At 31.3% G+C, this 15,139-nt stretch overlaps 2 protein-coding genes across 2 annotated transcripts; one reads left to right on the top strand and one right to left on the bottom strand.

The window, feature by feature from the left end:
- The first annotated feature begins 4,523 nt into the window (after positions 1-4,523).
- LOC120184530 lies at positions 4,524-5,577 on the top strand. The gene is made up of 3 exons (XM_039188964.1): positions 4,524-5,036; positions 5,301-5,425; positions 5,562-5,577. Exon 1 carries the CDS (start codon positions 4,545-4,547, stop codon positions 5,034-5,036), a length of 492 nt encoding a protein of 163 aa, XP_039044895.1. The 5' UTR covers positions 4,524-4,544; the 3' UTR covers positions 5,301-5,425; positions 5,562-5,577.
- LOC120184511 (sugar carrier protein C-like) lies at positions 5,044-10,194 on the bottom strand (the record flags this gene model as incomplete). Its single annotated transcript, XM_039188949.1, has 5 exons — positions 10,062-10,194; positions 9,653-9,978; positions 8,942-9,571; positions 8,450-8,857; positions 5,044-5,097 (listed from the first exon to the last, which is right to left on the bottom strand). Coding segments are annotated over exons 1-5 (1,551 nt in total), but the record flags the coding sequence as incomplete, so codon positions are not given.
- Between the last annotated feature and the right edge of the window lie 4,945 nt (positions 10,195-15,139).

Here is a 15,139-nt window from a genome sequence, read left to right as displayed (position 1 = left end):
CCCAGAGAGGCTAGTTGATCAGTGCAACGTTTAGTCTCTTGCAAGTAGTCAAAGATTAAATGAGTACTCTTGGTAATACTGCAAAGATGATCTTTGATTTACTTAAGGTGACCTTTGGAGGGATTGGAATAAGTTTTTGCAAGAGTCTGCCAAGCATCATGAGTGGTAAAACATTGTGAAATGAGAGAGACAATGGAGTTGGGAAGGGTACCACCAAGGGCTCTGAAAATGCGTTTATCTTGACGAAACCAACTGCTGTAGGCGGGATTGGGAATGATAGTTTCATTTTGGGTAATGGTTTTAGGAGGAGCAAGATTAGAACCATCGATGAATTTATGAAGATCATAGTCAATAATTGTGGCTTCAAGTTGAATTTTTCATGAGATGTAATTAGTGGGAGAGAATGCGAGAATGCGAGAAAGAGAGACAATGATAAAAGACTTGGTAGGTTCAACATTGTTGGGAAAAATGGATTGATCATTGGTGGCCATTGAAAAATTGATGTAAGAAAAGAAAGAAGGGAGAGAAAAAGATTGGATTACTGCTCTGGAACCACATAGAATAATCACTTAATTTGTAATTGAAAAGCTTGAAAATATTATTAGAAATTATAGGTATTTATACAAAATATAACTATCCTAATTATGGTTACGATCAAGAAATAAATGGAATAGATTGAGGGATATAATTAGCTAACAATAGGAATAGATTAAGGGATATGCTTTGTTAATATCATGTACTTGATTCTCTATCAAATTGATAATTGAGTAACTTGAAGATAGAGCGATAATATAAGGTTGACATTTTACATTTCTTATATTCTATCAAGATATCGTAAGATAAAATGATCATGACATGAACCGAGTTAAGTTGCCTCGGATCATGAGCTTTTATATAACTTGGGTAGTCATAATATCTTGTTAGATGACACTTATGACTTGTAGGATCAAATGTGATTTTATGTACTGCCAACGTTAACTAAACCTATAAGGTCGCGCACTAAGAATGAATAAGAATAATTGTGATTATGATTCTTAATAATAATTTGAGACAATGATATCATTTTAAATTATATTTTAAAAGATTAGTTTTATTCAAATTTAAGATCTTAAATTTATATTCTTTTGATATAATATTTTAAATATTCTCCTTAGGTTGTGAGTTCATACTCGTTAGAGTAAAAACTCTCCTTCCTCCTCTCCTATATAGAAATTGTTAAAAAAATTAAACTTTAATGGTTTTAAATTAGTAGTCCACATGATAGTTTATATGTACTTAATGCTTACATAATATTATTATCTTATATATTAGGTTAAGAAATAATTAAAAATATTTTAAAAATGAGAAAACATAAAATAAAATATTTAAAAATGTAAATAATTGCATGAAATATACATAAATTGACATATGAGATGTTACGTTAAAAACGTTAATATTTAATGTTCTAGTACACGAACCACAATACCATAACGGTTAAAAGAAAGATTATTATCTCTCGAGATATCAAGTTCGAGTACTAGAAATTGTAAGGGTGTTTAAATTTTCATTGTCAAATGATTGATAATCCTTAAAACATATATCATCTTGTAATCACCTTTGATTAATACAAAATTTAATATTTTACTAAATAATTTTTTGTTTAAATAATAATAATTCGACTCTATTTTAAAGGTTGATTATTAAATTTAATTATTTTTAAAGGATTTTAAATTAAATATATCGTTTCTCAAAATTAAAAAAAAAATTAAAAAAAGGAAAGCAACCAAGTAGAAATATCTCCCACGTGCTAGCGGCGGTCAAAGGGCGGTGCCCAATTTCTGATACGTGTAAGCCTCTTCTCCAAAACTTGATTGTGACTGCACACATAACTTTTGCTGACTCCTGTTTTTCCATTTTAACTTTATATTGGTTGTGTATTTATAAAATAATCATTTGTTATTAATTACATATTGAGTAGTTGAATTATATATCTTTTCTTAAATTAATATTTAAATAATTTTTTCTAAATTAATATTAGAGCTTTAACTCATTTATTATTTTGATATTATTAACAATATTAATTTATAATAATGTGATAATATAAAATTATGTAATATGTTAATCATGACATCATCTATTTCAAAAAATATTTGAAAGCTATTAAAATTTTAAAGTTAACAATAAATATTCAACATAAAAATAAAAATATATTAAAAATTTATCAATTGTTCTTATCAATTTTTCTTTAATATATTAATATAACTCATTAATTAATTTATTTTTATTTAAAGTTTCAATATATTCTTCATTTTTTAATGAGATAAGTTTAAACCCAGACCTATATTTTAGAGTTTTAAGGTTCACGTGAAGAATGAAATTTTAAGTTTTTATGTATCGATATTTTTTTAACTTATTTTTACCGAAAACTGCATCTTTCTAATTTTAAAGTTTTCAAAAAATTATATATATATATATATATATATATATATATATATATATGATGATATCATCATTAAAATATGATATAATTTTATATTATTACATCATCGAAAATTAATATTATTAACAAAAATATCAAAATAATAGATGAAATTAAAATTTAAATGTTTATATTAGAGTAAAATTTCTTTTAAGTATCAATTTGAAAGGAAATACACAGTTTAAGTATCAAATTTATATGTGAGCTAAAAATAAACAAATAAAAGAATTAATATGAAAATATTTTATAAAAAAATGCCTTACATGTTTACACTTAAAGTCCCTATCTAAATAGGGTTATATATATTTTTATTTTGAAAACATTTAGAATAAGAAATTTAAATACAACAATTGATAATACTTTATCGGTTTAGATATTTGAAATAATTAAATAAATAGGTTAATGACATATAAAACTATTATAATTTCAAAGAAAATCTTTAAGTAACTATAAACTCTCTGTCAATAAAGATCCTCGGTAGACTCCGTTCTCTGAATAGAACCTTTAAAATTCACTCAGAAGCACCACATTATCTCTTAAACCATCCTCCGTTAGGATTATTCTACGGAGTCCATACTCATCATTCTTTGACGTAGTCTTTGACAAAGGAAATCAAATAGTTGACAGCTATATTTGTATAGTCTACTGAGACATGATGATCATAGGCCTGGCACTAGTCGTTAAAGGATAACATAAAATCTCATCAGACAAACTTGATGGGAAGGAGTCATTCCTTTTCCATTTCCTCACCTATACTAGCCATATTCTTTTACCTCCTTTTTCTCTCCTTACACGGATCAATTATTAGCTCACGGTTGAGTCGTACAAATTGCACTTCTATTTAAATATGAAAGAAATAACCGTTGACAACCGATAAAATAAATTTATTCTCATCAACACAAAGTAAAATTGGACTGTGTTAATGGTTAAGATTTATTTACGTATAAAAGTTAGAGCTTTTCTTTCCTGATTTCAGGATTAGAGGGTTTTCTAGGAGTAAGCTAGAAAGTTTAAGGGTATTAAAATTATAAATTAAAGTATTTATTTGAGTATAAAAATAATTTTTATAATTATTAATAATTTATTTATTTATTGATATCTTAATTTGGATTAGATATTAGAAAATTTATTATAAAAGATTATTTTATTCGTAATAACTTAATTTAAATTATATATCTTATTTAAAGAATATAATGTATTAACTGTATATATTCGATGGGTTGATAATTTTGACAAACACATTCTGAATATATATTCAATTATTTGATTTGAGAAGCTATAATCATCCATGAAAAAGATAGGTGAAATTTAGAGATTTTTTTTTTCTTTCGGTTTTCTAGAGATTTGCTTTAGCAAATTTAGATTAATGATTAATCCTTATCGTGCACTTAATTTTGGTGGGTGAATATTTCAACGAAAATTTTCTCTATACACAAAATTTGAGACATAGTTAAGTGATATCAAACTGCTTATCACTTGAACCAACCTTGGTCGATGAGATTTAGATTTTTTAAGTGGACATTTAAATGAGAGTGGAAAATAGCCAAACCTACCCATTCCTTTTACACATCTCTCATAATCAACAACACAAATAAATAATAAAATAAAAATAAATAATAAGGTCAAGTTATGGTTTTGATCCTTCTATTATACTCAAAATTTAGAATTTAGCCCATATAATACTTTAATTTAAATTAATTTTATTATCTATTTCAATAATATCATTAGTTAATCTAACTAATTAATACCGTTAATTATTTTGTATAAATTATTTAAATTTCTTCTTATACAGTCCTTCCTGCGCAACAAAATCCAGCATATAAAGTTAGGAGGGATTTTTCTTTTTTAAAACATTACAAAAAGAGAGGGCCAGATTATATCAAATTAAAATACATAAACTAAATACTAAATATGAATATAGTACAATGGTCAAAACCATAATTTGACTTAATAATAAAAGTAGCTAAATAATCTAACACCACACACAAATATATTTATAAAAAAAAAGTTTCTTAAATCAAAAATCCATTTTCTTTCTCATCTTCTTTAATTTTTGTTCTTTCTTTCTTTCTTCATTTCTGTTTGCATGTCGTCAGATGAAAAAAACAATCCACAACATGACTACGATCCTTTCCAGGGATTCAACCGATCAACTTTTCCCTTCTTTGACGAAAACTATCCTTCCATTTACAACCGAGCTGCAGCTCCAACACCAGCAGCGATACAGGCCTTCGATCCTTCATACATGAGCTTCACCGACTGCTTTAATGGCGGCTCCATCATCGACTACAACTCCTTTTCGAGAGTTGTAGACGTCTCTTGTTCTTCATCAGATGTTGTTAGTCACATGGATGACAGTACTGCTACTAACACCAAGAAAATTGGCGTTTCTGCAGAGAATTCAGTGGGGGATGACAATCATAATCAGAACCATAATATTTCTGAAGAAAACCCATCAACACCCAATTACTCAGTGTCTTGTTCCTCTAAGGAAGACGAAGATTCAAGCAATGGTAAGAAAGAGAAGAAGCCAAAAGGGCCTGAAGATCATGGAGATGACAGGTCAAAGAAAGTGTAGGTTTTTTCACCTTTTTCACTTCTTGGTAAAGGCTGAAAGGTTTGTGGGAATCTTTCTTCAACTTAAACAGTAAACGATTTCTTTCATTATTGGAAGAAATTTCAACATAAATGAGCTTGTTTCCTTGACCAAACAGTAGATTTTTTAAAAAAAAAATGATAAACATCAATTTCAAGGGGAAAGCTCAAGCTACTAAAACCCTAATACACGAGAGACATTTTTTATTGACAAAACCAGTAATTATGCAGGAACAAGGCAACAAAGAAGGAGAAAGAGAAAAAGGAGCCGAGGTTTGCATTCCTCACAAAGAGTGAGATTGATAATCTTGAAGATGGTTACAGGTGGAGGAAGTACGGACAGAAGGCCGTCAAGAATAGCCCCTATCCAAGGTTCATGCTTCCTACATATCTCTCTAAACCCTAATTTTATCTTCCTTTTACCAGTTAAATTTCAGCATGGATAGCTCTCCATTGTTGTTCAATGACTTGAAGCAATATCTCATCACATAATTGTGAAAACTTGTAGAAGTTACTACAGATGCACAAGCCCAAAATGTGGCGTTAAGAAGCGAGTCGAGAGATCGTTTCAAGACCCATCAGTGGTGATCACAACATATGAAGGAAAGCACAACCACCACATTCCGACGACTCTTCGAGGCCATGGTGGTGCCGGGATGTTTTCTCCTTCGATTATGTCATCGTCGGCCTCGATGGTTCCCGGTTTACCTCATGAATTCCTAAGCCATTTCCTCCCATCATCCAGCAATAATCCAGCAGGAAACACCAGCTCCATGCACTGTCAAACGCTCTCTCCTCACCAACAGCAACAGCAGCAGCTTCAAGTTCCTGATTATGGATCATTACAAGATTTAGTTTCTTCCTTCAGCCGCAATCAGGTTCCATGAATTAATGGAGGTCATACATGAGGTTTAGTCCAAGTATGAAGTTTGGGGATTTCCACTCCTTTTTGTTGTGCAATATGTTTATTATCACTCTAGGCATGGAATTGTTGTACCATTGAGAAGAATATTGATTTTCTTAATGCATTCTCTTTATTTACTATATATTTCCAAATTATCTCAAATCTCATGTTCCTTGGATGGGAGAAGATGTTGAAAAATTGGATGGAAGAATATTCATCCTAATTACAAGGTACTATATGTTTAGAATTTTTTTTAATTAATTTATAATATACACACACATTAGATAATATATAGTTGTTCGAATACATGACTATTGGCGGATTAAAAAATTTAAGGATGATGGTCTAAAATTTTAATATTATTTTCTTAAAAATAACGGGTATACGAATTATTTTTTTTCCTTTTTTCTTAACAAATTAAACTAAATTTAATCATTTTTCTAAAATAATGGGATGTACTTGACCCCTAAGGGGCTTAATGCATCCATCCTTACCCACAACTTCTAGCGAGAACAATATTCTCTTTTACCGTTAATACCATGATGAATTTAAACTTTAAAAAATTTAACATAAAATAGATACTTTAAATTTGTACATGTAAAAGTTAATAATATTATGGTAGACTATTTTTTTGAAATTTTATAGTTGTTACTTTATCTTTAATAATATCACTTTCAAAATTCGAATAATTATTATTAGATTTAGCATGCCTAATTTTTTACGTTGATTATCTTTATAGGTAGCCATTCAAATTGAATAAATTTAAACATATTTTAAAACCTATATATACATGTTAATTTGTCTATATATTTATATATTTTCCAGCTCTTGAGCCATGATAATGATATTCATATTTTCAACAAAAATGTTTGAATTTTAACACAAGATATATTAATTATTAATTATTATTTTCAGAAACCTTTTTAATATCCAAAGAATCCTAAAGAAACAAATGAATTTTAAAATGTTGGTTTGACTAAGAGAGATCACACACTTTGTATGTTGACATTGATTTTTTCAATAAGATAGGAGGAGAATAATTGACCGTATGGGGTTTTTAATGAGTTGAACATTTTATGATTTGTTAGAATTTGATTTAGTGAATACTCGATTCGGGTTAATTCGACATGAATTCCAGCTCGACTCGAGACCTTAACGATGAACATAGTGTTTGATTAATGAAATTCACAAAGATGTGTAAAGACAGGATGTTTTTGGCCTCGAGAATGCCTTAGGATTGATTGACGAAGATGGAGGCTTTGGATTATAAGAACGCTCATGTATCCGCCAGGCTGGCGCGTGCGGATCTATTGAGGCTAAACGTTTGTTTGATGTTGCTGAGATCATGTTTCTCCTTCTTGATATATGGATTGGATAACCATCTTTATGGAGTTTTGAATTAAGCTCAAATTCGAGTTTATCACTATATATGCTCGTTTCAGCTCGATTACAACTTAAAACAGATATTATTGTTAACTTTCATTAGAATAATAGATGTGATTTATTGGGATAACATTTGATTTTTCTGTAGATATCATCAATATAATATATCGGTAGATACATATATGATTATTTGGTTGACTCAAAAGTCTGAAAGTCGAATATGTTAAATTCCTTCCAAATGAAACTTATATGCAGCAGTGTGAGAATTTATTGTTTTGCTCATTAACTAAAATTTGGTTTGGTTCAGATTCTCATTAAATTAATTTAATCCTAATTCTTGATGGGAACAATTTGGCTATGTAGGCCGCTAATGGTTCACACCTTTTAGTTTGAGCGGAGAGTTACAATCGATGATTGAACGACAAATGGTTGGTATCAACATCTTTTGTATTCATGAGGGAAATGAGTGTAGGCTAGGGTGTTCGGTCATTTTCTCAATTTTGGCCTAGAGATTTGTAGTGACCCTCAATGCTAGTGTTAGACCTAGAGACATGATGATTATTTGTAGGTTGGTAAGATGAATAGACTTGATTATCGTAGTCAGATGTCGATTGATTTTGGGTTTAACAAATCACCTGGACCTGCTAAAGTTCAATTGTTATCATATGAATTATTCATTTGTTATTGGAATTGTAACTATATTTTAATAAAACTGTGAATAATCAAATTTAATAATTATAATAGTAATTGTATGTTACGATATACTATTGAGTTTGAACTATTTTAAGATAAGATGCACGTGGTAACTAATTGATTTTAAATCAAGTTACAAGATTAATGTGCTAGATATTTTAACATTTCTTTATAAATTTTTATTATATTTCTATTAAGTTTTGAATGCGCTAGATATAAATACATTATTTGTAATAAATACGATTAATGAGAATATCTTATTGAAAGGGGAAAAAAAGGAATTGTTATAACTAATATCAAATAAAAAACAACAATTAACCGAAAGAAGTTGATCAATAATCTAATCTAGGTATTCTAAACGAAGATCAAACTTTTTCGTCCATTTCATGGCTTGGGATAGCATTGTCGTCGTTTACATACTTGCCCCAATAAGGGTGGTTCTTCCAAACAATGAACATTTCTTCAATGGGGACTCCCTTTGTCTCGGGCAATAACTTATAGATGAAAATGCTCATACCCACCACACAGAATGCAAAGAATATAAACAGTCCGAACTTCAAGTTGCAAAGCATAGCCGTAAAGACTTGAGCAATGGCGAATGTGAAGATCATGTTGACTGCCACCGTAATACTTTGAGCAGCGGGACGGATTTCAAGTGGGAATATCTCACTAGGAACCAACCAGCCCAAAGGACCCCATGAATATGCAAAACCAGCTATGTAGAAACACATTGCTACCACAACGACAACGGAGAACCAAAGTGGAAGTTGACCCGGATTCCCACTCGTACCGAATTTGGAAGCGATTGAAATAGTCATCACAAGCTAGGCAGAGAAGAGAAAAAGAATGAATTTAGCAAGCAAAATCAAAATGCTTAAGTGTTGGTGAATGGAAATAGTGATTATTACCTGGCAAAGAAACATTTGAAGGCCACCGGAGAGGAAAAGAGTCCTCCTTCCGTACTTGTCGACGGTGGCAATGGAAACAAGTGTTGCACAAAAGTTAACGATGCTAGTGATGAGTGCGGACATAAGGGAAGCGTTGTTGCCAAACCCCATGCTCTTGAACAAAACAGGAGCGTAAAACACGAACACGTTCATCCCGGTTAATTGTTGGAACAAGGGAATCAAGATTGCAAAGGTGAGCTGAGGCCTGTACTTTCTGCTTACAATATCTCTCCAAGGGCTTTGAACCAACTTGGCTGCCTCACTGGCCTTTGCCAAATCTTTGAACTCTTCGTCAACATTTTCGATGCCACGGATCTTTCTCAGAAGATCTTTAGCCTCCACCAATTTGTTGCGTTCGAGCAACGAGTTGGGCGAGTCCGAGAGGAAGAGACAACCAATGGAAAATATCAAACCAGGGACGACGGCTCCACCCAAGCTTACTCGCCAACCCCATCCACCTTCGATCTTAGCAGTGAAGTAGTTCAACAAGTTGGCAACTAATATACCAATGGTGATTGACAATTGGAACATAATGTTCAAAGCTCCTCGGTATTTGAAGGGAGCTATCTCAGATAAGTAGATCGGAACAGACTGCAAGTAAAATTCAGATATAAACAAAAACATATACGATACCCAGAAACAAAACAAAACAAAAACTATGGTGATAAGTACCTGATTGGCAAATCCAATGCCAAAACCCAGCAACACACGGCCAATAATAAGCATGGGTACGTTTCTAGCAAAGCCGTTGAGAATGGCGCCGATGGTGAAAAGTAAACCTCCGAACATCATCGTCTTCTTCCTCCCAAGTCCTCGGGTTATCCGAGATGCTGTCATGGATGAGAGAAGAGCAGCCAAATATAACGAAGATGTAAACAACGTTAATATTTGGCTGTCAAACTTACAGTATTGATCGTCCGAAGGTTGGACAGATACTTCTTTCCTATAAACATTCGGGAAGAACTTTTCTAGAAAAGGATCCATGGATGTAACTCCACCTGCAAAATTTATCAGTTCGCCATTAATATTCCAAACAATCTTTAATGATAAAAGAAAAAGCAAAGAGAGAATGTTTGTTTACCAGAAATCCCAAGATCATAACCAAAGATTAATCCACCCGAAGCCGCAACAGAGCAAGCGAAAAAGACCTTTGAAGTAAAATTTCCATCGTAGCGTTTTCCCGCACCGGAAGAGATGCCTCCACCGACGGCCATTCTAATAGCTGAGAAGAAAAGGAAATCGCACTGGCACCAAAGGCGTGAGGTAAGTAGAAAGATTATGATAAAAACTTTGGTTCTGTTTAATCTGTATATAACGTATATGTAATCCTATTTCAACGCTTACTCCTAATAATACTACAACAAAACTCTATCCATTCATGTCAATATTAACTTCTAAAACATGATTATATTGACGTTAGGACTTTGATTTTCTTTGTACCTATATTTTACTCTAACTATTCACGTTAGCTATATTAATTATTATTACTATTTCCCTCAATAATATATTTCATTTAAAAATATTGCAGGATGAAGACATTCTTACTGTCTTAGAATTTAGGTAAAGTTTAATTAATTTTCTCTTTTAATATTTTAATTTCATTAATTCAATAATAATTTGTTAATTTAATTTAATATTTCACTTTATCAGAATTAAATGATTTTTTAAAGTTATAAAATTAATTTTTTTTCCTATCGTATAGATATAGTATTTTGATTATTTAACTATTATTATCATGTTTGGTATGTTTATTATATAATAAAATCTTTAATAATATTATAAATTATTCTAAATTTATTTGATCATTATTAGTAGGAGAAAATCATGATGCATTAATTTAATATTTTACTTTCGAACCAATTAAATAATTTTTTAAAGTTATAAAATTATGTGATGAGTAGCGACGGGCATAGGAGGGGTAGAACCGGATTTCTGGTCAACCCGACCCGACTCGATCTGAAAATTATACATCCTCCACCGGAATTTGACCTGACCCGAAAATATACACCCTCCACTCGACCCGAACCGAAATAATATATTTATTAAAAATATTATTTTTATTCAATACAAATAGGGATTTAAATGAAAAATAATAATATATAGAGGGGCGGTATTTCAATTATCCCTAAATATAAAGGTAAAATTATATGTTTCTCTCGCGTCGGATATTTTTACCCTAAACTCGAACCTAAACCGTCTCGAATATAACCTTTAAAAAAATTCAAACCAACCCAAACCCATATTTTTATTAAAAAAAATCCGACCAGATCGGGTTGGGTCGGAACCTGTCGGGGTCCCATGCTCATCCCTACTGACGAGACACTAGAGCCGGAAGTGTGTCTCAACTGTGTATTATCTGATACTAGTAATGTTTCCGACATGACACATTCGATCATGTTTTGCATGTATTTTTTATTGGCAAAGCAATTTTATTAGAAAACAAAATACAACGAACTTGGTTATATGCCTCGTTAAAAAATTCTCTAATCCCTAGTAGACGAAAAGAGTACATATAACCATGCAAAGAAGGAAACACCAAAAATCCCTTACACCAACAACACAACAATCACCTAACACAGACCAAAGAAAGAACCAATCGAGAAGAACTCCTGAAATGCCAAACACAAATACAAGAAAATGAAACTACGACTAAGCCAATTACTAACTCTTTTACTCAACTACCTAAGTACGATCTATCAAACCACCAACAAAAAAAAGTGGTTTATATTCGATAGACCCACTCAACAACCAAATCAGACATATCCTCAAAAGAACAAAACATGTAGCCACAACCCACAACATACAAACTCCAACAAAGGGTCCATGAAGCCAAGGGACCAAACTAGACCAAACAACTTCCAATGATGGATAAAACACGCCTAACAATTGGACACAACTTTGACCTTGAATAAAATTACGCAAACAACCAGACAACCAACACAAAAGAAAGGAGACTAACAAGAACGAACAAAACTACCACCATGCCTTGAAAATTTCAAGCCTCGAAATACCATCATTAGCCTACCAATCAAATCATAAATGTCGCAAACCACACATTCTATAACCATAGGAAAAAATATGCCACTAGCTAATCCAAAACTCCATTCAGTACCCAGATCAACCCACCAAATTAGAGGACGAACTAAGTGGACAACAAGAAGGCAAATCAACTCTTTGGACTCTTGAAGCAACACAACATGATAACAATAAGACTTATAGAAAAACTTGGAAAAACATAATCTTCCTCATAAAAAATCTGACCCTAATCAGAATCGCACCAAAGAAGAGATTGATTGCCAATTCCAGATTTGCAGATGCTAAAGGCCTGAACGCTACGGCTAGATGCTATTTAATGAAACTAACAAAATCTCCAAAACCCCAAAAAAACTTCAAAACACGCCAATGGAATAAACCTCAAATCTAGAAATTAACTAAAAGCCACAAATGAAGAAATCATTTTTCTTAGATTAAGTAGTAAATATCCTAAAATATCTATAGCTTCCTTCTTTGACACTTGTAACAACACCCTCTCAACCTTAAGTTTCTTCAAAAGTATCCTAAACCCTAAGGATTTTACATCTGCCCATCCAAGAAAAAATAAAATTTCAAAAATATTCTTTAAAGCATGTTAATACCAAAACTTTAAAGATCAAATGCAAACCATATCCAACAATGCTAATTCCTTTATTACCTCTGACTCATCACCTATTATTTGAATCCTTAATTTTTTCCTAAGGATAGAGTCATCTCAACCTCTTTATATGTCGGCGACCACTTTTTTTTAATATATAAATCAGAAAGCGATCATCCTAAAAGTTCCATAGACTTCCAATCTTCTTTCTTCTGCTTATATTTCTTGAGAGATTAAATCCCTTCTCCTTTTACTTGTAACCGATAAAATATGATCTTGAAATTTTAGAAGAGACTCGTACCTCTTACCTTATGTTGGCCGCACTAATTCTGGGAAAAAAGCTTGAAACTCGTTCCTCTTACAAAAAAAAAACTTCCCTTGATTATTCTTCTCTAGGCCTTCATTAAAAAAACAATTTTGTTCTAAAAGAAGGCCCATAAATCGAGAATCTTTTATGGCCCTTGAAGAGATTGAGCTATGTTAGAGTTTGACTCGAATTTTAAGTGGCACAAATTAATTAATATATAAATATTGGGAAAATAAGAAACCCAGTTTGATTAAAAGTATAAAACTTTATTAAAGTGGATTTATAATTTATTTAGTTTTCCTTTGTAATCAAGTATCTATACCTAAAAATAGATACTAAGTGTCAGGGTTAGATATCAAGTTCTTTTCTTTCACCAAAATCCTCTTATATTTTCTTCTTTCATATTAGTAAAATTCTTCTCCTCTACCCGTGGTTTTTCCATTTTGGGTTTTCCACGTAAATCCTGGTGTTCTTTTTTCCTTTTCAATTGTGTTTATTTGGTTGCCGATAATCATCATTCCAATATTATAAAAATTGGTATTAGAGCTTCGAGTTCAAGATTATTACAACAATGAAGTATGATATTCCGCTGTTGGATCGAAACACTAGATTCTTGCTATGGCAGGTGAAGATTAGGGATGCTATTGCATAGTTAGATCTCGACGATACAATAGAAGGATTTGATGAGAAGCCGGTAACCAATAGATGAATGAGGAAAAGCGTAAGGATCATAAAGCTCTTTCTCAGGCTTGTTTACACTTATCAAATCAAAATTTTCAAGATGTGTTGAAAAAAAAAGATGCATCTTGGTGGGTGAAATTGGAGCAACTTTGTAATACCCCAAACTTCAGGTCAGTGACTAAAATGTAAAGATTAAAAATTTGGTGGTTTAATTTGAAGAAAAAGAAAAATTCAAGGACTGATTTGGGAAATTATTGTCTAGGATTTATTATCAAAGATAGAAAGCTGGAAGGGCATTATGGTCTTTTAGCAAGAAAATAATTTAAAATTCATTTTAAAAGGGTTATATATAAGATGTGGGGAAATAGAGGAAAAGAAAAAGAAAAGTCTTGAAACTTGGCTTTCTCTTATTCTCCCACCGTATTCTTCCATGGCTAAGGTAAGTTAATTGAAGTCGGTTAATTCTTTTATTTTTGATTTGGTTTTTGTTCTTTGGGTAATATAGAAGCTTAATAAATCTTAAAGATGAGTTGAAACTAAGAGATGGATGAATTAATGGTGAATTAGTAAAATGTGATTTTAAGGGAATTGTTAGAAAATGATGAATAATTGGATTCTAAAGGAATATTTGATTTGTCATAGGTGTAAATAAGAAATTTGAAGTGTTAAAAAGGCTTGAGAACATGTTTGAAAAATTGGTATGATTTTTAGTTTCAAGAGGTTTATGGAGAAATTAAGGTGTTAAAGGGGTTTTAATGGATATAAGTTAATGGTAATAAGTGTAAATGAGTTTAAAGGCATGAATGAAGTTTAAAGTAGGAGATTTAAGTGAAGTCGGGTATTTTTCGAAGTGAAATAGATGAATTATAGGTAAGGGTATCGGTACTGGAAAAACAATACTGATACTATAAGGTTAAAATTTAAGGAAAGAATATGAATACGATGAACATTATCGATATTGATTGAAGTAGTATCGATACTGATCTAAAGGTATCGATACCAAGAGTAAGGTATCGACACTGTAATTGAAATATGATTTCCAGAATGTCAAAATGGTATCGGTACTGAAGTGGGTATCGGTATCATAGAAGAGAAGTATCGGTACTATGGGTAGAGACCGATACTATTAAGTCAAAATGTTAATTAGGCATTTCATTTCGCTTAAGTAAAGGTTATTTGGTTAGATGTTATTTGAGTTCTGATATTTATATTGATCATGTTAATGTGTTGATTCGATTGAAAGCAACTGTTGAACGAAGTGAAGTATAAAGTTGGGGAGGTTAAAGTGAAAAAGAGGTTCTTATGACTTAAGTGAGGAAAGGTGAGTGTATTCTTATTTATGCTTTTAAAGTATAGAATGAGGAAGACTTGTGAATAGTCAACCTCAGATGATTTGGAAATAAATTTTTTAAAAATAGTTTTATATTATATATGTTTTCACTGTTGTGTTAAATGATTTCTTTGAATGATTTTGGGTATGATTTTCAATTACACCATTATATGAGTATCTGGTTTATATGAATAAATAAATGTGTTGAAA

Source organism: Hibiscus syriacus, unplaced genomic scaffold (assembly GCF_006381635.1).
Source record: "Hibiscus syriacus cultivar Baekdansim isolate YM2019G1 unplaced genomic scaffold, ASM638163v2 tig00112921_pilon, whole genome shotgun sequence".
NCBI classification, from domain to species: domain Eukaryota; kingdom Viridiplantae; phylum Streptophyta; class Magnoliopsida; order Malvales; family Malvaceae; genus Hibiscus; species Hibiscus syriacus.
Note: the sequence above shows the minus strand (reverse complement) of the source record. Positions and strands in the feature narration are given on the sequence as shown.

What these genes read in the sequence shown, in the direction of transcription:
- LOC120184530 (XM_039188964.1), top strand. Translation starts at nt 4,545, where the DNA reads ATGTCGTCAGATGAAAAAAACAATCCACAACATGACTACGATCCTTTC.